The sequence below is a fragment of the Chiloscyllium punctatum genome, chromosome 17 (genome assembly GCF_047496795.1).
Source record: "Chiloscyllium punctatum isolate Juve2018m chromosome 17, sChiPun1.3, whole genome shotgun sequence".
NCBI classification, from domain to species: Eukaryota; Metazoa; Chordata; class Chondrichthyes; order Orectolobiformes; family Hemiscylliidae; genus Chiloscyllium; species Chiloscyllium punctatum.
In genome coordinates, this window is record NC_092755.1 from 79,627,973 (window position 1) to 79,654,539 (window position 26,567).

The window sequence follows — 26,567 nt, forward strand, 5'->3', positions numbered from 1 at the left end:
ATAGTGTGGTGAAAGAAATATTTGAATAGGAAGAGGCCATTCAGCCCATCAATCTGTTGCTACGTTCAGTGGGATCAAAGCTGATCCCCTTCTTAGCTCCATCTAGACCAGGGGAAATGGTTTAAAGGTAAGGAATTTCCTACTTGAGATGGCAATGAGGAGGATTGTATTTGTCTGAGATGTTTGAGAGTCTTTGGAATGCTCCTTCCCAGTGAGTGGTGGAGGTGCGGGGTTGGGGCCCGGGGTGGGTGAATATTTTTAAAATGGAGGTTGATAGATTCTAGTGTAATCGGGGAATCAAAGGCTTTGGGGAGTGAGTTAGGGAAGAAGGAGGACACAATCTGTTGGCCATGACCTTGTTGAATGAAGGAATACTCCTGCTTCTCATTCTTGCCTGGGTCCCGCTAACACAATCACAAAATTGTTATGGCAGGGAAGGAGGCCGTTCAGCCCATCATGCCTGCTGCTGGTACCAATCTACTGCCTTTCCCCCAAATCTGTGCACACCAATCCCTTGTACTATCCCTCCGTAGAAAGCACGTTTTATTGACTCTTCCAGATGATGTGGCTGATCCGTGTGGGAATTGGCTACTCACAAATTCGGAATACTCTTGGTATTAGGGTTCTCAGGGTGAAAATTCCAGAGAAATGTAAGGAGTTACGGCAGAGGTTGGAAACTGTTGGAGACTTACACCTGGAACAGAGGCAATGAAGACATAATCAGTGAGAAGAGAGTCTCGGTGGAGTAAAACGAGAAAGACTTGCCTCTGGCATGGGGCCAATTACTTGTGATCGCAGACTGAATGTCATTGGTGAAACATCTCGGAGGAAGAATGGTCCTTCTTGTTGTCTTTACCTTCTGGAACGTTCTGAAAAGATGGTGGACGCTGATTTCATCAACATTTCAAAAGGGAGTTTGGTGACGATGAGAGGGCAAAAGGAAAGGTGCATAGGATGAAACATCCTCAGAAACAGAGATTGTTGGAGGAACTCAGAAAGTCTGGCAACATCTGAGGAGAGACACACAGAGTTAATGTTTTCAGTCAGTTGCGAAGAAGAGTCACTGGACTCGAAAAGTTACCTGTTTCTCTCCACACGTGCTGCCAGACCTGTTAGGTTTCTCCAACAATTTCTGTTTTTGTTTCAGGTTCCAGCAATCCACAGTCCTTTGCTTTACATTATGAAGCCTGTCACATCTTTATTCGAACCCACATGGAAACAATGGGCCAAATAGCCTCCTGCTGGGCTGTAATCACTGGTGATACAGTAAAATTTTACATTCTCTGTGTCTCCTTCTCTTTCAGACACCAGGACAGTATCAATTTGCCCTGAATAAAACCAACCAGGTATACCTGTGGTGTGCCTTTCTTGACTTCAGGTGAGCTGGTATATGGACACTTGAGATTTGGGGCGGCACGGTGGCTCAGTGGTTAGCACTGCTGCCCCTCAGCGCCAGGGACTCAGGTTCGATTCCACCCTCTGGCGACTGTCTGTGTGGAGTTTGCACATTCTCCCCGTGTCTGCGTGGGTTTGCTCCGGTTTCCTCCCACAGTCCACAAGACCATTAGATAGGAATGGAAATAAGGCCATTCATCCCATCAAGTCAATCATGGCTGATAGGCATTTCAATGCCGTTTACCCGCACTCTCCCTGTAGTCCTTAATTCCTTTCGAGATCAAGAATTTATCAATCCAAAATCTGAGTCACTGAGTTTCTTTAAGCCATGAACCGTTTTCCAAACTGTCGTGTGAACATTTTCCAAGCCCACTCCAGACAGAGTCTAACGAATGACCTGGACATTCAGAATGATGCGCTTTGACTTGTTTGGTAACTTTAGCTAGAGTTTTCGGGATGTTCCGTGATCTTCATCGCTGCCCTTTTATCTCTCCCCACAGCTCGGGCTCTGCTGTCTGGTCGAACGAAGGCTGCATTCGGATTGGTGGGAACATTTCCTACTCGGTCTGCCTGTGTAACCACCTGACCAACTTCGCCATTCTCATGCAGGTGGTCCCTCTAGAGGTCAGTGAACTGGGCTCTCCATCAAAAATCAGGAAACAGCCCCCCGCCCACCAACCCCGACTCTGAAAGAAAGAGACCAAACTCAAGTAACCAGAGCCCCTGCCTTGAGATTCAATCACTGTTGCCATGCATCCACTGTGTGCACAGCAAGATCCCACAGGATGGCTGTCCAGTTGGGCTAGTTTTGATGGTGCTGTTTGAGGGAGGAGTATTCACTGGGACACTGTGAGGGCTGAGGGTGGGCTGGGGGTATATATTGACCCTGATCTTCGAGGAATGCTGAGGAGTTTTGACTCTACAAGAGGGTAGACTGGAATGAAGGAGACATCCTCCTCCAGTACCATCCCTCTTGGCTAACTCCCTCAGGGGTTAATCAGACACTGGAGCTGGCATGAGGTGAAATTGCCCAAGTGGGGTGAGGGGGTAAGGTGGGGGTGGAGTGAGGGGTAGGGTGGGGGTGGGGGTATGGGGTAAGGTGGGGGTGGGGGTAAGGTGGGGATGGGGTGAAGGGCTAAGGTGGGGGTTGGGTTAAGGTAGGGTTGGGGTGAGGGGTGGGGTGGGGGAATGGGGTAAGGTGGGGGTGGGGTGAGGGGTAAGGTGGGAGTGGGATGAAGGGGTAAGGTGGTGGGGTGGGGTTAAGGTAGGGTTGGGATATGGGGTAAGGTGGGGGGTGGGGTTAACGTGGGTTTGGGGTGAGGGGTGGGGTGGAGGTGGGTGGTGGGGTTGGGGTGAGGGGTAAGGTAGGGATGGGGTGAAGGGGTAAGGTGGGGGAAGAGTGAAGGGATGGAGTGGGTGAGGGGTAAGATGGGGGTGGGATTACAGGGTAAGGTGGAGGTGGGGGTACGGGGTAAGGTGGGGGCGGTGTGAAGGGGTAAGGTGGGGGCAGGGTGAAGGGATGGGGTGGGGGTGGGGTTCAGGTGGAGTTGGGGTGAGGGGTAAGGTGGGGTGAGGGGTAAGGTAGGGATGGGGTGAAGGGATAAGGTGGGGGCAGGGTGAAGGGATGGGATGGGGTGAAGGGGTATGGTGTGGGTGGGGTGAGGGGTAAGGTGGGGTTGGGGTGAGGGGTAAGGTGGGAGTGGAGTGAGGGGTAAGGTGTGGGTGGCGTGAGGGGTAAGGTGGGGGTGGGGTGAGGGCTAAGGTGTGGGTGGAGTGAGGGGTAAGGTGGGGTTGGGGTGAGGGGTAAGGTGGGGTTGGGGTGAGGGGTAAGGTGGGAGTGGAGTGAGGGGTAAGGTAGGAGTGGGGTGAGGGGTAAGGTGGGAGTGGGATGAGGGGTAGGGTGTGGTTGGGGTGAAGGGGTGGGGGTGTGATGTGTGTTGTACCCAATGAGCCTGGAACTCTGTGGAGAATTGGATCAGGGTGTGAAAGGGAATGATTTACTGGAACTGACAAGAAGTCGGCAGGGGAGGAGCTGAACTGCTCTGTGAGAGGGCTAGCAGAGGATGGATGGCTTGAATGGCCTTGGTTTGCACAGTGACATTTCACTGATTGTGTAATTGTGTAATTACAAAGAGCAATGATATTCCAGAGGCACCTCTTCACACAACAGAGAGGTGAGATACTTCTGCAACTGGGGCTCAATTGGAAATTTCAAAACTGCGATCGATAATTTGTTTTGGGCAAGATTGGAAACGTTTCAAAAACCTAGGCAGAGAGATGGAGTTGGAATAGAGCCAGCATCATGTAGCTGAGCAAAGGACAGGCTCAAAGGGACTGAATTATTTTGTCTTGACTTTAATGAGTTCAGTTTAATTGATGAGTTCAGTTTAATTGTACAGAGAGAATAAAGAATTTGGATTGTTGACTTCAGAATAAAAAAATCTTAAAGGTAGATTTAGTAAAGACTTTGAAGAGCTTTGATAGAGCAAATAAGCAAAAGCTGTTTCCATTTTCAGGGCAACCAGTAATAAGAAGAAAACTAATTATGTTCAAGTGAAAAAGAGCCAAGAGTTGTGTTTGTTTTTAAACAGTGCGAGCCAGGGGCCCAGGAACATTGAATTCAGAGCTGAAGCTGGCTATTTGACCCTTGAGCCTGCTCCAGCATTCAGTAAGATCATTCCTGTTGTAGTTGTGGTCTCCCAATCCCAATCCCAATCCTAATCCAAAAATCCCTTCACAGTCAGAAATCTTTCAACCCCAACTTAAATAATTGGATAGAGCCAGCCTTCACTGTCTTGATGACCATATTAAAGAGAAACTGGTTCCTCATCGCTGTCCTCAATGGGGAGACCTCTTATTTGAAAAGGACAAAACACAAGGTGGAGTAGGCCATTCGGCCCATTCACATGATCATGGCTAATCCTTGATCTCAAAACCATATACCTATTTTCTTCCCAAACCCCTGGGAGCCTCACATGTCCAAAAATGTGCCAGTTTTTTCCTTGAATATAACCAGTGACTGGCTTCCACTGGTAGCAAATTCCATAGTCCACCCTCTGAAGTAGAAATGCTTCTTGATCTCAGTCCTGAAATATTAAACTCTGTTTCCAGTTCGAGTTGCCCTCCACAGGAGAAAGCATGGTCTCAGATGCTATCCAATCCAGTCCATTCAGGATCTTGAATAAGATCTTTTCTCATTCTGGTAAACTCTAATGGATATCGACCCAACTTTCCTTTATAAATCTAATCCCTTCATCCCAGGAATGAGTTGAGTGAAGCTGCTGTGAACTGTAATCAATGCAATGGGATCCTCTTTCACATAGGGTCACCATATCTGCTGCCTCACAGCGCCAGAGACCTGGGTTCAATTCCCGCTTCAGGCGACTGACTGTGTGGAGTTTGCACGTTCTCCCCGTGTCTGCGTGGGTTTCCTCCGGGTGCTCCGGTTTCCTCCCACACTCCAAAGATGTGCAGGTCAGGTGAATTGGCCATGCTAAATTGCCCGTGGTGTTAGGTAAGGGGTGAGTGTGGAGGTATGGGTGGGTTGCGCTTCGGAGGGTCGGTGTGGACTTGTTGGGCCAAAGGGCCTGTTTCCACACTGTAAGCAATCTAATCTAATCTAAAGATATCTCTGCACAATGCCCCAGACGTGATCTCATCAAGAGCCTGTGCAGTAAAACACGCTTACTTCTATATTCTATTCCCTTCAGAAACACCAAAACTGTTATGGTGAAATGATCTGAATGCAAAGAGAATAGGTTTGTCTATGCTGTCCCGGGTATAACATTGCAACCATCAATGTAACTGGAAGAAGCACCATGCCTGAGAGTCAATACCTTCAACAACAACAGCAGCAGAAACTGCTACAGGAGCTCAGCAGCTCTGGCAGCATCTGTGGAAAGCAACCAGAGTGAACTTTTCAGGTCCTCAGAACAGAAACAATACCCTATTTCCTCTTGGGGACCCTGCAGCCCTCTGAACTCAATACCCAGATCAATAATCTTAGGGCCTGGGCACCATCTCCCATCTCCTTACCCCTTACACCAGGCCCTGTCATCACATGAGCTGCTACCACACACAGCCCATTGTCAGTCAGTAACAGTCCCAACGAGCTGCTATTCACTCTCCCAGAGTTTACCCACTCCTCTGCCCAGCACACACACAGTCTCTCTCTCGCTCTCTCTCTCGCTCTCTCTCTCTGTCTCTGTCTCTCTCTCTCTCTCTCTGACTCTGTCTCTGTCTCTCTCTCTCTCTCTCTCTCTGTCTCTCTCTGTCTCTGTCTCTCTCTCTGTCTCTCTCTCTCTCTCTCTCTCTCTCTCTCTCTCTCTCTCTGGGCTCCATCTGCACCTATCATTTAAGCCAACTCCTCAACATATACACCAACCTTTTCCCAGCCACAGTCAGCTCTGAGGAAGGGTCACTGGGCCTGAGACATTAACTCTACTTTCTCTCCACAGATCTGTAGCCAGACCTGCTGAGTTTCTCCAGCAGTTTCAGTTTTTGTTTCTGATTTCCAGCATCCGCATCACTTTGCATTATTTTCTCTCTGTTATGATTTGGAAAGTGCTGCCTGAGATGATGTTGGAAAGACAGGATTTAATGCATCCTTTAAAAACCAAACATTTTCAGGGCCACGGGGAAAGAGCAGGGGAATGGGATTTATTCGAGAGCTCTCTCAAAGGGGCTGGCACAGGCATGATGGGGCTGAATGGCCTGATTCTCTGCTATTTCATGGACTGATTCAATAATGAAACAGGGAGAGAATAAAAGGCGGTGAATCTGTGAAAGTGTTTGCCACAAAAGGCTTTGGAGGCCAGGTCATTGTGTAAATTTAAGACTGAGAGAGATAAGTTCTCGATTGTCAGAGGGGATCAAGGGTTATGGGGAGAAAGCGGGAAAATGGGATTGAAAAACCTATCAGCCATGATTGAATGGTGGAGCAGGCTCGATGGGCAGAATGGCCTATGTCTGCTCCTATGTCTAAAAGTCTTATCTTCAGCCAGAAAGTGAAAGGTGGAGGGTTTGAAACCAGTAAAGGATTTGGAGGAGAAGTGTGTTTGAAAAGGTCGAACCTGTCTCGAATAACAAATGAAATAAACTGAGAAGAAAAATTGGCACTGATTTTAGAGAGGTTGTGCTTAATAAGCCTCCTCCACTTCATTGAGGAAGTAACAGCAAGAATAGACTCGGGTAATGTGGTAGATGTCAGGTATTTGGGTATAGAAAGGTTTTTGGATAAGGTTTGGGCTGATAAATAAAGTCAGAGCTTGTGGAGTGCAGAGATAAGAAGTGCAATGTGTTCGAATCAGGGAACAACACACTGGGTAAAAGCTGCTACTTGGATTAGCAAGACAGAGAACTGGTGTTCCACATGTGGAGGGTTGGAATCAGCTGTTTACAATTGACAAAAGGGATGGGGAATGGGGAGCAGAGGTACCAACGTGTGGAGAAGATTGGAGGTTGTAATTAATGTAGGGGAGGAGTGAACAACTATTAACGGCACTAGAATGGGTTCAGTAATGAAAACCATGCTGAGAGACCAATATTGATTGGACAGATTGTACCCAGGTTATTGTTGAGACCTATCATAAGGCCCTACTGGCCCAGGAATGGTCCCTGTTCTCAATGTAAATGGGACTCACGATTCAGGGAATGATCAGGGGCTGGGGGAGGATGGCCTGAGCAACTCTATGCCTTTGTCACCTCCTGGAAATACCCCATTTAAATTGCCCCAGGAAGGCCATGTTTGATTCAATACCCAGGATATGTTCAAAGATGTGCAGGCTGGTGGATTGTGGGGGAGAGGGTGTGGTGGAGCTGGGATGCCCGTCAGAGGAGTAGTGCACACTCAATGGGCTGAATGGCCTCGACCTGCGCTGGAGACATTCTACGATATGATGACATCAGGTCTACCCAATAATATCTGGTGGCGGGTGAGGGAGCGAGAGGGGCAGGCAGGAAGGCAGAACTTGCATTGAATTAGCACCTTTCACATCCTCAGGACATTCTCAAAGCACTTTAGGGTTGGATGATTTGAGCTATAGGGAGAGGTTGATTAGGCAAGGGCTGTCTTCTCTGGAACATTGGAGGCTGAGGGGTGACCTTACAGAGGTTTATAAAATCATGAGGGGCATAGATAGGGTAAACAGACAAAGTCTTTTCCTTGGGGTCAGGGAGTCCAGAACGAGAGGGCATAAGTTTAGGGTGAGAGGGAAAAGATATAAAAGAGACCTAAGGGGCAACTTTTTCACACAGAGGGTGGTACGTGTATGGAATGAGCTGCCAGAGGAAGTGGTGGAGGCTGGTACAATTACAACATTTAAGAGGCATTTGGATGGGTATATGAATAGGAAGGGTTTGGAGGGATGTGGGCTGAGTGCTGGCAGGTGGGACTAGATTGGGTTGGGGCATCTGGTCGGCATGGACTGGTTGGACCGAAGGGTCTGTTTCTGTGCTGTACATCTCGATGACTCTATGATTCTAGAGACAGTGATATATTTTCTGAGTGTAGTCACAGCTGCAAGGCAGCAGTCAGTTTGTGCACAGCTAGATCCCACAGACAGCAATATGTTGTTTGACCAGTGGTTTGTTTCCTAATGTTTCCTGCATGTGAACCTGCGGCTGGTGTAACTGGTAAGATTGGACCACCCTCCTGTTGGCAGCTCACACATTCACAAAATCATTCCTCAAACAGCCAGACAGCTCAATATTTTATTGAAGAAAACAAACTCTGGAACATACGCTGAAAGATTCAGTTCTTAAAATAGATTGGTTTTCACTGGTTCCTGATGTTGCAATTTATCAAAAGAGCACTATCGCTTTAATTGATTCTGTTTGCAAACCTTCAACAGATTTATGGCTGAAAAACAGCTTCTTTTAATATTCTATGAAGAAAAACTGGCATTCTCCTCCAGCCCCTACACCACCTCTCTATCTCTGTAACCCCCTCCAGCCCCTACACCCCCTCTCTATCTCTGTAACCCCCTCCAGCCCCTACACCCCCTCTCTATCTCTGTAAGCCCCTCCAGCCCCTACACCCCCTCTCTATCTCTGTAACCCCCTCCAGCCCCTACACCCCCTCCCTATCTCTGTAACCTCCTCCAGCCCCTACACCCCCTCCAGTCCCTACACCCCCTCCCTATCTCTATAGCCCCCTCCAGCCCCTACACCCCCTCCCTATCTCTGTAAGCCCCTCCAGCCCCTATACCCCCTCCCTATCTCTGTAACCTCCTCCAGCCCCTACACCCCCTCCAGTCCCTACACCCCCTCCCTATCTCTATAGCCCCCTCCAGCCCCTACACCCCCTCCCTATCTCTGTAAGCCCCTCCAGCCCCTATACCCCCTCCCTATCTCTGTAAGCCCCTCCAGCCCCTACACCCCCTCCCTATCTCTGTAACCCCCTCCAGCCCCTACACCCCCTCCCTATCTCTGTAACCTCCTCCAGCCCCTACACCCCCTCCCTATCTCTGTAAGCCCCTCCAGCCCCTACACCCCCTCCCTATCTCTGTAACCCCCTTCACCTCCTCGATCTCTGCACTTGTCCAGTTCTGCTCTGATGCTTTTGGAATTTTTCTTGCACCCAACCTGGAATCTGTGTCTGTGTTGCCTTGGCCTGGGGTTTTCCCCCCTTCATCCCCTCTCCCTGAAGCTTTGTTGAAGATGCACTTTGACCAGGTGTTGATACCTGTCCAATAGCTGTACTTGGATCAGTTCCAAACTTGACAATGTGCCTGTGAGGTGTTTTGTATGACTTTTATGTTCAGGTGTTATATAAATGCACATTCTTGTTGGTATACTTCACCAGGGTGAATGCCAGTTTGTTACTGTACTGTGATAATGAAAGCAGACTGGAAGTGGGAAGGGAATTGGATGTGTGGGCTGTGCAGGATGAGTGATTTCGGTACCAGAGTAGTCTCATAAGAAAAGAGTTGGTTCCCTTGGGCTAGCCAGGGAAATGAAATCCATATCCGAGGGGGCTTGGCACAGTAAACATTGGCAAACTGACCCCGGAATTCTGAGCACTTTCAATACTGGGACACAGCTTCCGGATAGACCAGAGCCAGGTGTCAGACAAATGCACAACAGCGAGAGGGGAAGGTGGGAATATTTTTCACACCCAGGTGCTATAAGCAGTCAATTCATTTCCAGAGCGAACAAGGAGTTTGTTGGAGAAAGAGAAATATTGAAAAGGGAGTAGGGAGCACAGAGAAATTGGTAACACTCACCTCCCTGTGTCCAGAGGCTGGGCACTTGAACATGACTAGAGCAGAGAATGAAATATCTGGGATTAGACTGGATGGGATATTAAAGGGAGTGAGGGGGAGAGTGGGATTAGACTGGGTGGGATATTAAAGGGAGTGAGGGGGAGAGTGAGATTAGACTGGGTGGGATATTAAAGGGAGTGAGGGGGAGAGTGAGATTAGACTGGGTGGGATATTAAAGGGAGTGAGGGGGAGAGTGAGATTAGACTGGGTGGGATATTAAAGGGAGTGAGGGGGAGAGTGAGATTAGACTGGGTGGGATATTAAAGGGAGTGAGGGGGAGAGTGAGATTAGACTGGGTGGGATATTAAAGGGAGTGAGGGGGAGAGTGGGATTAGACTGGGTGGGATATTAAAGGGAGTGAGGGGGAGAGTGGGATTAGACTGGGTGGGATATTAAAGGGAGTGAGGGGGAGAGTGAGATTAGACTGGGTGGTATATTAAAGGGAGTGTGGAGTGAGGGGGAGAGTGGGATTAGACTGGGTGGGATATTAAAGGGAGTGGGGAGTGAGGGGGAGAGTGGGATTAGACTGGGTGGGATATTAAAGGGAGTGAGGGGGAGAGTGAGATTAGACTGGGTGGGATATTAAAGGGAGTGAGGGGGAGAGTGGGATTAGACTGGGTGGGATATTAAAGAGAGTGAGGGGGAGAGTGGGATTAGACTGGGTGGGATATTAAAGGGAGTGGGGAGTGAGGGGGGAGAGTGGGATTAGACTGGGTGGGATATTAAAGGGAGTGGAGAGTGAGGGGGAGAGTAGGATTAGACTGGGTGGGATATTAAAGGGAGTGAGGGGGTGAGTGGGATTAGACTGGGTGGGATATTAAAGGGAGTGGGGAGTGAGGGGGGAGAGTGGGATTAGACTGGGTGGGATATTAAAGGGAGTGGAGAGTGAGGGGGAGAGTAGGATTAGACTGGGTGGGATATTAAAGGGAGTGAGGGGGTGAGTGGGATTAGACTGGGTGGGATATTAAAGGGAGTGAGGGGGAGAGTGAGATTAGACTGGGTAGGATTTTTTTAATATTTCACAAATATACTTTATTCATAAAATTATTTGGATCTCTATACAATTGGTCATGCCATTCTTGTGCACACATTACATTGCTTTACGTACCGACATCAAAATTTAATTTTTCTGTATACAACTCTGTACATTTACTCTCCAGCTCTTCTGCTGAGGCGTCAGTGGAGCTCAAATGACTGGGTGGGCCCCCTGTTCTTCTTAGGCGGCAGATGGTGGTCTTTCCCCACCGCACCTTGGTGGCAGCTGCCCCAAGCTTCAATGTGTCCCTCAACACGTAGTCCTGGACCTTGGAATGTGCCAGTCTGCAACACTCGGTCAGGATCAACTCCTTCAGCTGGAAGATGAACAGGTTTTGGACCGCCCAGAGAGCGTCCTTCACCGAGTTGATGATCCTCCAGGCACAGTTAATGTTCGTCTCGGTTGCGTGCGGGGGAACAGGCCGTAGAGCACGGAGTCCCGCGTCACGGCGCTGCTCGGGACGAATCTCGACAAGCACCACTGCATTCCTCTCCAGACTTCCTCTGCATAGGCACATTCCAGAAGGAGGTGTGTGACAGTCTCGTCCCCCCCGCAGCCACTTCGAGGGCAGCATGCGGTGCGGCAGAGAGTCCGGGCGTGCATGAAGGATCTCACAGGCAGAGCCCTTCTCACCACCAGCCAAGCCACGTCTTGGTGCTTGTTGGAAAGTTCTGGCGATGAGACATTCTGCCAAATGGCTTTGACAGTCTGCTCAGGGAACCACTCAACAGGATCCACCTTCTCCTTTTCCCGAAGGGTCTCAAGGACACTACATGCTGACCACTTCCTTGTGGTTAAAGGTGTTTTCCTTCACAGATTTCTCCACAAAGGAGAGGTGATACGGAACGGTCCAACTACTCGGAGCGTTCTGCGGCAGCGAGGCCAGGCCCATCCTTCGCAACACCGGGGACAGGTAGAACCTCAGTACGTAGTGACACTTGGTGTTTGCGTACCGGGGATCCACGCACAGCTTGATGCAGCCACACACAAAGGTGGCCATCAGGGTGAGGGTGGCATTGGGTGTGTTTTTTCCCCCGTTGCCCAGATATTTATACATTGTGTCCCTTCAGACCCGGTCCATCTTTGATCTCTACATGATGTGGAAAATGGCCCGGATGACTGCGGCAGCACAGGTTTAGGGAATAGGCCAGACCTGTGCCACGTATAACAGCAATGACAGTGCCTTATGCCTGATGACCAGGTTTTTTCCCGCGATGGAGAGCGACCGTAGCTTCCATCTGCCCAGTTTCTGCCTCACTTTGCTGATACGCTCCTCCCAGGTTTTGGCGCATGCCCCAGCCCCCCCGAACCAAAAACCCAGCACCTTCAGGTGGTCAGTCCTGACAGTGAAGGGGATCGAGGATTGATCGGCCCAGTTCCCGAAGAGCATGGCCTCGCTCTTGCCTCGGTTTACCTTGGCCCCCGAGGCCCGTTCGAACTGGTCACATATGCTCATGAGTCTGCGCACGGACAGCGGATCCGAGCAGAAAAAGGCGATGTCATCCATGTACAGGGAGGCCTTAACCTGCAGGCCCCCGCTGCCAGGAATAGTCACCCCTCTCAGGCTCGCATCCTTCCTGATGGATTCGGCAAATGGCTCTATGCAGCACACAAACAAGGCAGGAGAGAGAGAGAGAGCATCCCTGCCTGACTCCAGATCTGACAGGGAAGCTATCTGATTCCCACCCATTGATTGAGACTGCACTGACAATGTTGGTGTCGAGCAGTCTGATCCAATTTCCGATTCCCTCCCCAAAGCCCATTTTGGAGAGGACATCCCTCATATATGTATGCGATATCCTGTCAAAGGCTTTCTCCTGGTCCAGGCTGATCAGACAGGTGTCCTACCCTCTGTCCTGCACGTAGACGATCGTATCCCTGAGGAGTGCGAGACTCTCAGTGATCTTCCTGCCTGGCACAGCACAGGTTTGGTCCGGGTGAATCACCGACCCCAGAGCAGACCTGACCCAGTTGGTGATGACCTTTGACAAGATTTTATCATCCACTTTTAACAGTGAGATTGGTCTCCAATTTCTGAGTTCCTTCCTCTCCCCCTTCTGCTTGTAGATGAGGGTGATGATGCCTTTCCTCATGGATTCACTCATGGTACCTGCCTGAAGCATACTGACATACACCTCCAGCAGGTCCAGGCCAATCAAGTCCCACAGAGCGGAATACAGCTCGACCGGTAAGCCGTCGCTTCCGGGAGTTTTATTCTTTTTGAAGGACTCGAGGGCCTTGGTCAGCTCATCCAGAGATAGCGGCTGGTCCAGCCTCTCCCGTGTTCCATCGTCTAAGACCCCCGTGATAGAGGACAGGAACGACTGGGAGGCCGCACTGTCAGTCGGCTTCGCATCATACAGACTGGGATTAGAGTGGGTGGGATATTGAAGGGTGTGACGCTTGGAGTTTGGTGTGGGAGAAGTGGGACTGATTCCTGGAGAACGGGTTCAGTTACTGGGGAACCCGGTTTGTGTCATATTGGGACAGTGGTTAGTTGATTGGCAGAGTGGACGCTGACAGAATATTATGGATGAATGATATGAGGGAAAACGTGCTGGCAAGAGAGAGACACAGAGAGAGACAATGACAATCAGGAAGGGACAGAGCACATCACACTGTGTATGACTGCAGCGGGAGACCCAATCAGCACAATTGGAAGCTAATTCGAATAAAACCACTGTGTCTAAATACCTGCTGCACCTCAATACCCTCTGTATCTAAGTACCCTCTGTATCTAAGTACCTTCTGTATCTAAATACCTTCTGTATCTAAGTACCCTCTGTATCCCAATAGCCTCTGTCTCTGAATGCCATCCATCTTTGAATGCCCTGTGTAGCTGATTGCCTGTAGGATCTGTTAGGAATAGTGTCTCAGTGTAGTTTTTATGTTGTGTGTCAAAAATGGGAAGGCAGGTTTTGGATTCTGTTTGTACGGTTGCTCTTGTGATCTTTGTGCCATGCGGTTGGAGGCCAGTTTGTTAGCAGACATTTTACACTCCTTAGACTGAGGGGGTAAGGGGATGATGATGTTTGTAGCTGAGTGCATTTTCAGTAAGGTAACAAAAATGTGTGCTGTGTTGGACTGGGCTGTACAAAGTTAAAACTCACACAACACCAGGTTATAGTCCAACAGGTTTAATTGGAAGCACACTAGCTTTCGGAGCGACGCTCCTTCATCAGGTGATTGTGGAGGGCTCGATCGTAACAGAATTTATACCAAAAATTTGCAGTGTGATGTAACTGAAATTATACGTTGAAAAATTGATTGTCTGTTAAGCCTTTCATCTGTTAGAATACAGTGATAGTTTCACTTCTTTCATGTGTAAATCACAAAACCTTTTTTTAAAAAGTTGCATTCTCGGGTTAGCTGTTAACAATGGTGATAGCTAGACAATATGTTGAAGGTGTTGGCCCCCTGTGTTCTCTGTCTATGACCTGATGTTTAGATTGATTCTAATCTAAAAAGTGAGATAACGGAGTTTTACATGAATGCATGCAGTTTTTGAGCAAAGTACAATGTAACCCTGCAAGTACAAATTCACCCCACAAAATATATGTGTGCATGTGGGTCTTTGTCTGTGTGTGTGTCTGTCTGTCTGTCTGGGGTGGGGGTTGTGAGTGTGAGAAAGTGTGTGTGTGTGTGTGTGTGTGTGTGTGTGTAGTAAGTGCAGAGTGTCTTGAGTCTGTGAGGGGGTGCATGTGAGAGTGTGGGAGTGTGTGTGTCTGTAAGGATGTGTGTGGGTGTCTGTGTGCACGTCTGCGTGTATGTGTGTCCATGTGTATGTGTGTATAGGAGTGCCTGTGTGTGTGAGAGAGTGCCTGTGTGTGTGTAGGAGTATTTGTGTGTGTGTATAGTGCAACGGTGGTCACCTGTAATGTGACATGAACCCGAGGTCCCAGTTGAGGCCCTCCCTGTGGTTACCGAACTTAGCTATCAGCCTCTGCTTGGCCACTTTTCGCTGCTGCCTGTCCCGAAGTCCGCCTTGGAGGATGGTCACCCGAAGGTCCGAGGCTGAATGTCATGGACCACTGAAGTGTTCCCCAACTGGGAGGGAACCCTCCTGTCTGGTGATTGTTGTGCGGTGCCCATTCATCTGTTGCCGTAGCCTTTGCTCGGTTTCCCCAATGTACCATGCCTCCGGGCATCCTTGCCTGCAACGTATAAGATGGACAACGTTGGCTGAGTCACATGAGTACCTGCCATGTACAAGGTGGGAGGTGTTCCCACGTGTAATGGTGGTATCCATGTCCACAATCTGACACGTCTTGCAGAGCCTACTGTGACAGGGTTGTATAGAGTTGTCCTGAGAGCCGGGCAGCTTGCTACGAACAACTATCAGTTTGAGGTTTGGTGGTTGTTTAAAGGCAAGTAGTGGAGGTGTGGGGAATGTCTTGGTGAGGTGCTCATCCTCATTGATAATGTGCTGCAGGTCACGAAGAACATGGAGTAATTTTTCAGCTCCTGGGAAATACTGAACAACAAAGGGTACCCTGTCAGTTGCAGCACGTGTCTGTCTCCTGAAGAGGTCATTACGGTTCCTTGCTGTGGCACGTTGGAACTGGCGGTCGATGAGTTGAGCATCGTACCCCGTTCTTGTGAGGGCATCCCTGAGTACTTCCAGGTGTCCGTCACGTTCCCCCTCATCTGAACAGACCCACATGCACACATATATTTTGTGGGGTGAATTTGTACTTGCAGAGTTGCATTGTACTTTGCTCAAAAACTGCATGAATTTATGTAAAACTCCGCTATCTCACTTTTTAGATTAGAATCAATCTAAACATCAGGTCATAGACAGAGAACACAGGGGGCCAACACTTTCAACATATTGTCTAGCTATCACCATTGTTAACAGCTAACCCGAGAATGCAACTTTTTAAAAAAAAAGGTTTTGTGATTTACACATGAAAGAAGTGTATTCACTGTATTCTAACAGATGAAAGGCTTAACAGACAATCAATTTTTCAATGTATAATTTCAGTTACACCACACTGTAAATTTTTGCTATAAATTCTGTGTGTTATGATTGAGCCCTCCCTATCACCTGATGAAGGACCGTCGCTCTGAAAGCTAGTGTGCTTCCAATTATACCTGTTGGACTATAACCTGGTGTTGTGTGATTTTTAACTGTGTGTGTGTTGTTTGTGTGTCTGTGAGCAAGTGCGTGTTTGTGTGTGTGTGTCAGAGTTGAGAAATCCTGTCTGGTTCCTGTGAACTGAGTCTCGGGACCTTGTGTGTTTGCTCTGCTGTTGAGTTTAGTTTGTAGTTTGTTTTAGGCAGCACAGGGACAGATTTCGGTGGAAGGTGAAAGCATCTCATTAATAGACAGAAACTGGTTGCAAATGTTATCACCATGAGCATGAGAATGGAGACAGTGGTAAATCTACATTGTGTTTGGAAGGATGTTGGTGGAACTGAAGGAGTAGAACAAGTTTGATTCCTTCCCTGGTGGTCTGTATTGAACTTTTCCTCATCTTTTTGTCTGGTGTAGTATAATGAGAGGTTTGTTTAATGGACGTTTGTATTATTTGTGATAAAAGTACACCAGTAGGTTGACGTGAACGTGTTCAGTCGCTCATTGAAAATAAAACAAAGTTTGGGCTTAGCAATTGAGGTTTCTCTCTGGGAACTGACTTGTCCAGTGTCAACATCAACTGGGATCAGACCAAAGTGAGGGTTAATCCAGGTTCAGAATTCCTTGAAATTACCAGAGACCTGTGTACCCTTAAGGAAATGCGTCAATGTGGCACATAAACAGAAGTTACTGTGGAATACATTACACCAAGTATTAGCATGTCTGTTTTGTCAATACTTCTTTGGGAGTAGAAGATAGAGCGGTTGATTATTTTAATTGTTGACTACAGCTGAACTGAGAGGGTTATTGGATAAATTGAAAGCAGAATTAGAAGCAGGAACTCATAACGATAATTTAATTAAAGTGATTACTCAGCACTTAGAATTGAAGGAGAGAGAAACTTGAAACTGATAGATCACAGCTTGGATTATCTCAGCTTCAGTTGCAAAAGAAAAAAATTGGAGAAAAAAGAACGATATATTTAAAAATATTAGAAAGAAAGTAAAATGAAAAAGGAAGAGAACTAACGTGGAACAGCAAAAGCTTGAACTCCTGAGAGAGGGGGAATTGTTATAATTGCAGCTGATCCTAGATTGATGTCTTGATCGATTCTATTCATAGAGTCCCTGTGTGTGGAAGCAGGCCATTCAGTGACCCTCTGTCCCAGACTCACAACCCTACCCTGTCCCTGCATTTCCCATGGCTAACTCACCAAGCCAGCACATCCTTAAACACAATGGGCAATTTAGCAGGAGCTGATTCCCTTAATCTGCACATCTTTGGTCTGTGAGAGGAAACTGGAGCACTTGGAGGAAACCCACACAGACAGTCACCTGAGGCTGGAATCGAACCCAGGTCCCTGGCACTGTGAGGCAGCAGTGCTAACCATTGAGCTATCATGCTGCCCTTATGTTTTTCTAAGAATTTAAGGAAGTACCTTTCACTGAAACACAAACAAGCAATGCTGCAGATTTGGTTTTAACAGTACAACAGAAGTGTATTACACAAAAGGAATGAAATCAAGCAAGTCACTACATTCAAGGACGTTTGGGAATGGGATCAGGTTCTAGCCCAGCTGGTGATGTCTCCAATAAAGGGAAAGCAGATACAAGGGTCCAAATGTGTTATGTCCACGTTCTAATTCAGCACTGGGTCAGAGAGATGGACAGCATGGAAACAGATGCTTCAGTCCAACTCATCCATGCCAACCAGACATCCCAACCTAATCTAGCTCCATTTGTCAACACTTGGCCCATGTCTCTTGAAACCTTTCCTGTTCATATACCCATCCAGATGCCTAATAAATGTATCAGTGTTTGTGAACCTGAAAATAGTGTTAATGGAGAAAAACTGTATAGACGTGAGGAAACAAAAGGCTGTTAATGTTCTGGACATTCTGTGCTGACAAAATACATCATTCATGTCTAATATGCTCGTTTAAAGGGTCACCATTTTTAATCTCAGCATGATTTAAATTCATTGAGACACAGCGTAGAACAGGAACATAGAAGCTGTCACTCTTCAAACAAAGGGAAAAACTGCTCAACTTTGTTTATGAAACAGTATCAAGAGGAAGAGAGTGAGACAGATTGATAGAGGGAGAAGGAAAGAGTGATAGTCATCGAGTGATAGTCTACAGCACAGAGAGAGGCCCCTCAGCCCATTGAGTCTGTACTGGTCAAGAACAACCTCCTAACTCTTCTCGTCCCATTTCCCAGCACTTGGCCTGTTGCCTTGTATGGCCTTGGAAAGGTAATGAGGGAGGGAAGGAGAGAGTGAGAAGGAAAAACTAGAGGAAAGAGAGAGATGGAGAATGAAGGGGATACGCTGGGAGGAGAAGGAACGGGAGAGAGGGAGAGAGGGAAGAAGGACGAATGAGAGAAAGGGGAAGGAAAGAGAGCTGGGGTGGCATGGTGGATCAGTGGTTAGGACTATTGCATCACAGGGACCCGGGTTTGATTCCAGCCTCAGATGACTCTGTGGAGTTTGCACATTCTCCCCATGTCTGCGTGGGCTTCCTCCCACAATCCAAAGGTGTGCAGATTAGGTGGATTGGCCCTGCTAAATTGCCTGTAGTGTTCAGGGATGTGTAGGTTAGGTGCAGTAGTCAGGGGTTAAATGTAGCGGGATGGGTCTGGGTGGATTACTCTGCGGTGGGTCGGTCTGGACTTGGGCCGAAGGGCCTGTTTCCATACTGTGGGGATTCAATGAGAGATGTGGGAGAGCATTGACGGTCACTGGCAGTTTTTAAATTGATGTCATTGCTAGTTTATTGTCTCTGGTGTCTTTCCCTGGCCTCCAGCATTTTGTAAACCTCCAAACAAGACCCAGGAGATGTTGAAATTAGCCTTGACAGGAACAATAATATGGCGAAACACCCTAAGGCATATCACTGGAGGTATTCCCAGCCAAGACTTAAAATCTAGGCATGCAGGGAGATGTAAGGACAGATGAAAGAGAGAAATTCGAAGGAGGAGGGAGAGGTTTCGGAAGGGAGTTGCAGACCTTGAAGCCCAAGCAGCGGAAAGCATAGCCGACAGCGGTGGGGTGATTAAAACCAGGAGTTATTGAAATGGATAAAATTAGAGAAGCATGGAGATCTCAGAGGAATGTGGGGCTGGAAGTGTTTACAGAGGTAGGGAAGCCAATTCTGAGAGATTTGGGAAAGCCAGGGTGAGGGTTGTAAATTCAGGGTATCATTGGATTGGGAGGGGATCAAGATCAACGAGAAACATCGGGGTCCAGGAGGAACGTGACTCATTATGAATTCGGGTAAAACAGGAAAATGTTGGATGAGAAGCTCTCATTTGAATAGCTGAAGTGACCTTTGCACTTTCAGTTCGTTGTAATCTGCCAAAGTCATTGAGGAATCAGATATCAGATTACTAGGCTGTGATGAAGTATTTCACAGTGGTAATACAAGATCACAAATACACTTCATACTCTGTTTGCATAAAACAATGCATTCAATATTTGTTTAATGTATTTGTCCTCAGTTCTTTAATGAAAAGCAGATCTATTGTAACCCACTGGGAAGACTATCTGGTTTGATGTGATGTTGTTGCTGGCAGTGGACTGAGAGTAGGCTGCAGTCTTTCAAGTGATCTCATTTTAGGAAAATGCTTCCGATCAGGCCCCTCGAACTGCACGTCCATGTTGATATTTTCTACGATCTCCTGGGGACTGTGCCGGGAGGGGGGGGGGGTCGGTGTGGGGAGAGAGAGAGGCAGAATGGTGAGGTGATTCCGAAATGCTGTAAGGAAAATGCACCGGAAATTCCACCAACTTAGGTCATAGTTCGAGTGTTCAACTTTCTGCTAAAGTATATCGCTGTTCCTTCACAGTCGCTGGGTCAAAATCCATGAATTGCCCCCCTCAGGGCATTGTGGGTCCACCTATAGCACATGGACTGCAGCGGCTCAAGAAGGCAGCTGACCCCCACCTTCTCAAAGGGGCAACTAGGGACAGAGCAATAAATACTGGACCCAGCCAGTGACACCCACATTACACGCAAGAATGAAATAATTGAAATCCTAGCAAGTCGCCACTCTGATGATCAGCTGTCAATCTGTTCCCCGCCTTCTTCCACTTTTTGTCCTCGAATACTGAAGTTGATTTTGCAACTACCTGAGGAGCAACAACATCATGAAAGGTGATCACCAATGTATCCACTATCTGTAACCGCCCTTTCAACATCTGTGATGTGAATCTTTGGGTCCTAGGGATTTGTTAACCCTCAGGCCCATTAATTTATTAAACATCACTTTTTTACAAATACCAAGTGCCGCACTGTCACTTGTGCTTTGAATCTCTATTATTTCCGGAAAATTTCTTGGACCATCCTCTGTGAGGACAGACAAACAGTAATTATTTGGTTTTTATACCCATTTTCGACTTGCCATTATAAATTCTGTTGTGTCTGCCTGTAACAGACCCACATTTGTTTTTGCTAATCTCTCCTTTTTACATGCATTCAGAAGATTACAGTCTGCTTCTTATGCTCCTAACTAATTTACATTCACAGTCTGTTGTCCGTTTATCAGTTTCCTCGTTCTTTTTGGTGGAATTTTTAAAAAGCTGCAAATCTTTAGGTTTAAAACATATTTCAGGTTTCTACTGCATCCTGTGAGGAATATTTCCTGCCTTAATTCTCAAACAGCCTGCTCCGAATTACATTAAGTGACAAGTAATGGGAGGGTGCAGGGAGAGGGAGCACCATCTGAAAAATTGAGAAGTATGAACATTAGTGTTGTTTGTTATATTTGTACAATTTCTAAAGATGGGACATTGGGGGAAGGGTGGTCACTGTTTTGAAATAAACATTTAAGACCAAGATGAGGAGAAAATGTTTCTCTCTCTCTCTCTCTCTCTCAGCATTTATAACTCTCTTCCTCAAAATGTGGTGAAGTTTTAAAATCAGATGTTGATGGTTTCTTGATAAGCTACAGAGGTTCAAGGTTATCAAGGTCGATAAAAATGATTTGGAACTGAACATAAGCAGTGTAGTTAGTAAAGTTTGCAGATAACACCAAAATTGGAGGTGTAGTGGGTTACCTCAGATTACAACAGGATCTGGACCAGATGGGCCAATGGGCTGAGGAGTGGCAGATGGAGTTTAATTCAGATAAATGTGAGGTGCTGCATTTGTGGAAAGGCAAATCTTGAGCAGGACTTATACACTTAATGGTAAGGTTCTGGGGAGACTTGCGGAACAAGAGACCTTGGAGTGCAGGTTCATAGCTCCTTGAAAATGGAGTTGTATGTAGATAGGCGTTTGGTATGCTTACATTATTGGTCAGAGTATTGAGTACAGGAGTTGGGAGGTCATGTTGCGGCTGTACAGGACTTTGGTTAAGTTACTTTTGGAATATTGCATGCAATTCTGGTCTCCTTCCTATCAGAAGGATGTTGTGAAAGTTGAAAGGGTTCAGAAAAGATTTCCAAGGATGTTGCCAGGGTTGGAGGGTTTGAGCTATAGGGAGAGGCTGAACAGGCTGGGGCTGTTTTCCCTGGAGCATCGAAGGCTGAGGGGTGACCTTATAGAAGTTTATAAAATTATGAGGGGCATGGATTGGTAAATACACAAAGTCTTTTCCCTGGAGTTGGGGAGTCCAGAACTAGAGGGCATAGGTTGAGGGTGAGAGGGGAAAGATATAAAAGAGACCTAAGGGGAAACTTTTTCACATAGAGGGTGGTATGTGTATGGAATGGGTTGCCAAAGGAAGTGGTGGAGGCTGGTACAATTGCAACATTTAAGAGGCATTTGGATGGGTCTATGAATAGGAAGGGTTTGGAGGGACATGGGCCGGGTGCTGGCAGGTGGGACTAGATTGGGTTGGGATATCTGGTTGGCATGGACGGGTTGGACCAAAGGGTCTGTTTCTGTGACGTACATCTCTATGACTCTATGGTTCTATGTTAAACACCCAGACCTGTTACTAAATGGTCTAGAAAACTGTGTGAAACCCTGGGAATTCATTGATTGAAACCTGGCAGTTTAAGAAAATACAGGACAGTTCCTTAAACCTACAAAAGGCAAATCAGGTGGAGGCTTGAATCAGGAGCAGAATCTGTGAGTGAACAAAAACCATCACCTTGTGGATGTGGATGTGGATTTTGAAAACATCCTTTTTCCATTTCAGTCCGCAATCAAAAACACAGAAAAATGAAAAAGCTACGGTATTTATCACATTTTAATTGCCAAGAAAGGTACTCAGAAAAGAGAAGCAGTGAGAATAGTTGATTTTAACATTACTATTCATCCCGAATCAGGTAAACAGTAACACTGAACTCGGTGATGTCAATCCGATGATAAGGCCTAACCCTGTTGTTCCTCAGTCACTCACTTCACTCCAAAGTTGGACTGAATCCTGACTGAATTTTATTTAATTCATTCATGTGATGTGGGTGCCACTGTCTGGGCCAAGTATTTATTACTCGTCCCCAGTTGCCCCTTGAGAAGGTGGGTGTGAACTCCCTTCTTGAACCACCGCAGTCCACCTGCTGTAGGTGGATCCACAATGTCCCTTTGGGACGGAATTCCAGGATTCTGACCCAGTGATAATGAAGGAACGGCGATATATTTCCAAGTCAGGATGGTAAATAGCTTGGAGGGGAACTTTCAGGGAGTGGTGTTCCATGTATCTGCTGCCTTCGTCCTTCTAGATGGGAGTGGCCGTGGGTTTGGAAGGTGCTGTTCTGAGGATCTTTGGTGAGTTTCTGCAGTGTATCTTGTAGGTAGTACCCACTGCTGTTACTGAGGGTTGGTGGTGAAGGGAATGGATGTTTGTGGATGTGGTGCCAATCAATTGGGGGATGCTTTAAAAGACATTTGGGCAGGTACGTGGACAGGAAAAGTTAAAGGGATATAGGCCAAATGCGGGCAAATGGGACCAGCTTGGTTGAGGAATCCTGGTCGGCATTGACGAGTTGGGCCGAAGGGTCTGTTTCCGTGCTGCATGACTCTATGATTCTATACTTTCTCCTGGGTGGTGTCAAATTCCCGAGTGTTGTTGGAGATGCCCCATACTGGCATCATTTACACCAAAACTATTGGAAAATAGGATTCAGGAAATTTTGCTCCAGGGCTGTGATGAACCAGGACCTGGGTTACTGTGTGTAGTTTTAGGTGTTCTTATGTTGGAAAGAATGTACATGGTCTTCAGTGATGGTTCACTCGATGATTGTGGGGTGAGGAGCTTGTCTTGAGAGAGTTGGAGTAGACTCGGCCTATAAGCCCTGGAATTTAAAAAGTTTGTGATGATTTCATTGTTGTAGATGGAATTCTCTGAGGATTTGACAAGGTAGACTCTGAGAGGCTGTTTCCCCAATGGAGAATACAGAGTTAGGGTTCTTAGTGGGTGAGAGGGCAGCTTTTTTAGGACAGACGCGAGGAGGAATTTCTTCAATCAGTGATTTATAAATCTTTAGAATTCTGAGCGCAAGGGAGCTATGAATGTTCAACTTTGAGATCGATAGATTTTCAGGATTAATTTGTGGGCGGCATGGTGGCACAGTGGTTAGCACTGCTGCCTCACAGCGCCAGTGACCCGGGTTCAATTCCCTCCTCAGGCAACCGTCTGTGTGGAGTTTGCACATTTTCCTCGTGTCTGCGTGGGTTTCCTCCGGGTGCTCCGGTTTCCTCCCAAAATTCAAAAATGTGCAGGTCAGGTGAATTGCCCATAGTGTTAGATGAAGGGGTAAATGTAGAGGAATGAGTCTGGGTGGGTTGCTCTTTGGAGGGTCGGTGTGGACTTGTTGGGCCAAAGGGTCTGTTTCCAAACTGTAAGTAATCTAATTGATCAATCAATTTTGATCGGTCAAGAAATCAAGAGAGTGGGGATTGAATGGGAAATGGACTTGATGTAGGAGATCAGTGATGCTCCCACAGAGCCGGCTTGAGGGGCTGAATGGCCTTTTCTTGCTCTTAGTGGGTGGTGTTTTTATATAAACTGCAGTCCCCATGTCATATACATCCAATCAGAATGAAGATAGATAAAATCTCAGGGAAACTGCAGACTTTAATGACGATCAATCAGAATTTGACACCAAGCCACTATGAGGAGATATTGAGGCAGGAGCTTGTTCGACGAGGGAGGTTTTATGGAATATTTTAAAAGGAACAGAGAGAAGTTGTGGTGCAGAGAAGTTTAGAGAGAGTGAGATTGAAGTCCAACCACCAGTAGGGGTGTGATTGAAATTGAGCATCTACCAACGACCAGAATGAGAGGGGCACAGCGATCCCAGAGCACTGTGAGCAACAGGAGACAAAAGAGAGGCTTGAGAATACCGAGGAGAACTTTTTAAACTGAGTCAAAAATCACACCACACCAGGCTATAGTCCAACAGGTTTCTTTGAAAACACGAGTTTTCGGAGCATTGTTCCTTCTTCAGGTGCAGTGAGAGAGGAGTAAAAGATTTATAAATAAAAGATCAAAGGATCATACAACTGATGTGAATGGATTGAACAAACCTAAAATGGCTGACTCCCTCCCGTTAAATCTTTAATCAGTTAGAAAGGAGATGCAACTTCTGATTAATTAAAATGCAAATCCCAGAATTTCTTTCAGGTCATTGCCGTGAGATAAATAAGGGTTTTCTCAGAGTATACTAGAGGTGACAGCTCTGGGCAGACAATGCATTTTCGGTGTGAGGCCTTGTTTAGAACCTATGTTCTAACCTGGAGTCTGACTGGTTTTATTTCCAAAGCAACACTGGCACCACCACATCATTTTAAAACCGAGACATTGTCAAACTGAGAGACAGAGTTGGGGTGACAGTGGGTGGTCCTGAGATTTCAATGAGATCACATTGACAGAGAAGGTGGAAGACGCAAGGTCGCTGAGGAGACAATTAAAATAATTACTGGATACAACACCTCCCCCTGTAATTTCTAAAATAACTCCTGATACCATTGAGGTGCTTTTGTCTGTGTTTTCAGTCCTTGGAGAATGGGTACAGGTGGGTGTGATAATTGGCAGGAATGTTGCCAATGTGTGATTTGTGTCATGTTTTGCAGTGAGGGGTTTGTGGAGATGCTTCAGTGAATCAAATGTAAAGCAACCAGAGTTGCAGTACCTAGCCACCAGGGAATGTGCTGTGTCACTGGATGCATTGTCCATGGAGTATACACCCTTGCCCATTGACAACGAGGATCAGAGGGTGAAGTTCGGGCCTGAACTCAGGATTTCTAAAGAGAAACTTCTAAAGAGAGAAAAGGACTAGGACTTATATAACAGAGAGCCTTTCACAACCATGGGGCATCCCGAAGCACTTTGAGAGTGAAACAAAACCAGAAGCTGCTGGACAAACTCAGCAGGTCTGGCAGAATCTATGGGAAGAAAGCAGTGTTAATAATTTTGAGTCCAGTGGCTCTTCAAATGTACTGTCAAAAACATGTGACAGCCAATTTGCACACAGAAAGATTCCACAAACAGCCAAGGGATCATGATCAGACAATGTGCTTCTTTTCAATGATGTTCGTTGATGGACAAATGTTGGCTCAGGATACCAGGCAAAACTTCCTTACCCTTCTTTGAAATAATGACCATGGGATTATTGTAGAGAAATAGGGTTTTAAAACGAGACCCTCATCAGTAATGAAGACAGTAACAAAGATAGAATCTGTTGGTATGCATTTGGTATCTTGGATTTAAAAGTGTATTTTCTCTCTCTCTCTCTCTCTTGTTTTGACCAGCTGGAGCAGGTACACCAGGTGGCACTCTCTGCTATCACATATGTCGGCTGTTCCCTCTCCATTGTTTGCCTGATGGTCACTCTCATCATATTTGCTGTTCTCTCGTGAGTACCAATAACACTGTCCTCACTCTCCCACATCGACACACCATCGTGGTGGTTGGGGAGGCGGGGGGGAGGTCTGGGACAATAAACAGGTCAATAATGTGTGTATGTGTGTGTGTGTGTGCACGCGAGCGAGCCAGAGTGTGAGAATGTGTATGAGAGAGACAGTATGAGCTTGTGAGGAAAATGTAAATTCAGATACCGTTTAATTCATTGTTTTTAAACAAAGCCATGAATCCACCTTCTCTCGCACACAGCTCTCTCTCTCTCTCTCACACACACACTCATTCACCTGTACTGACATACGCATGTATCCTCTCTTTCACTCTCACACACATGCACACACACACTGTCTCTCACACACTGTCTCACATACACACATTCCCTCTCAGACATACACACACGCTGTTTTTCTCTCTCTCTCTCTCAGACACACACACACTCATACATCATCTCTCACTCACAATCACTCACAGATGGTCACACATACCCTCTCTCTCTCTCTCTCACTCTCTCTCTCACTCACATTCACTCACTGTCTTGCCCATATGCAGGGTTGTGCATGAATTTTCTCTCATATGCTCGTACTGTGTCTCTCATGCACACTCATTCTCTCTGTCTCTCTCTCTCTCTCGCTCTCTCACACACATGCACCCTCCCACACACTTTGACACGTACTCAAAATGTGACTGGTCCCGAGGCGAGGGTTCCCAATTCATTATGATCTTGGGTAAGGAAGGAGGAACTGGCTCATGTTCCTTGTTCAACCTTGAACTCTACAACTGTGTTCAGGTCAAACAAGGGACACCTTTCCAGTGGATCCCTTTGCCATGTATTTATGTTTTTAAAGGAGCCAATTTAACCAAGCTTTCTTGAATTGAAGAGAAAATAAGTTTATTCATTGTGAAAACACTGAAAAATGAAAACACAACATACAGATTAGAAATGAGAAATTAGTAAATCATGATTTTTTTATTGTGGCTTTCCAGCAATC

At 46.8% G+C, this 26,567-nt stretch overlaps 1 protein-coding gene across 8 annotated transcripts in view; it reads left to right on the top strand.

Annotated features, from left to right (window-relative positions):
• The window catches only part of adgrd1 (adhesion G protein-coupled receptor D1), a 324,854-nt gene that overhangs the window by 122,599 nt on the left and 175,688 nt on the right, over positions 1-26,567 (top strand). For all 8 annotated transcript variants that reach the window (XR_011962991.1, XR_011962990.1, XM_072587673.1 and 5 more), the window contains 3 exons: positions 1,305-1,378; positions 1,896-2,019; positions 25,470-25,573. Coding sequence is in view for 6 of the 8 variants with exons in the window: in XM_072587673.1 (XP_072443774.1) it covers positions 1,305-1,378; positions 1,896-2,019; positions 25,470-25,573 (302 nt within the window). In the remaining 2 variants the exon portion in view is untranslated. The remainder of the gene's footprint in view (positions 1-1,304; positions 1,379-1,895; positions 2,020-25,469; positions 25,574-26,567) is intronic.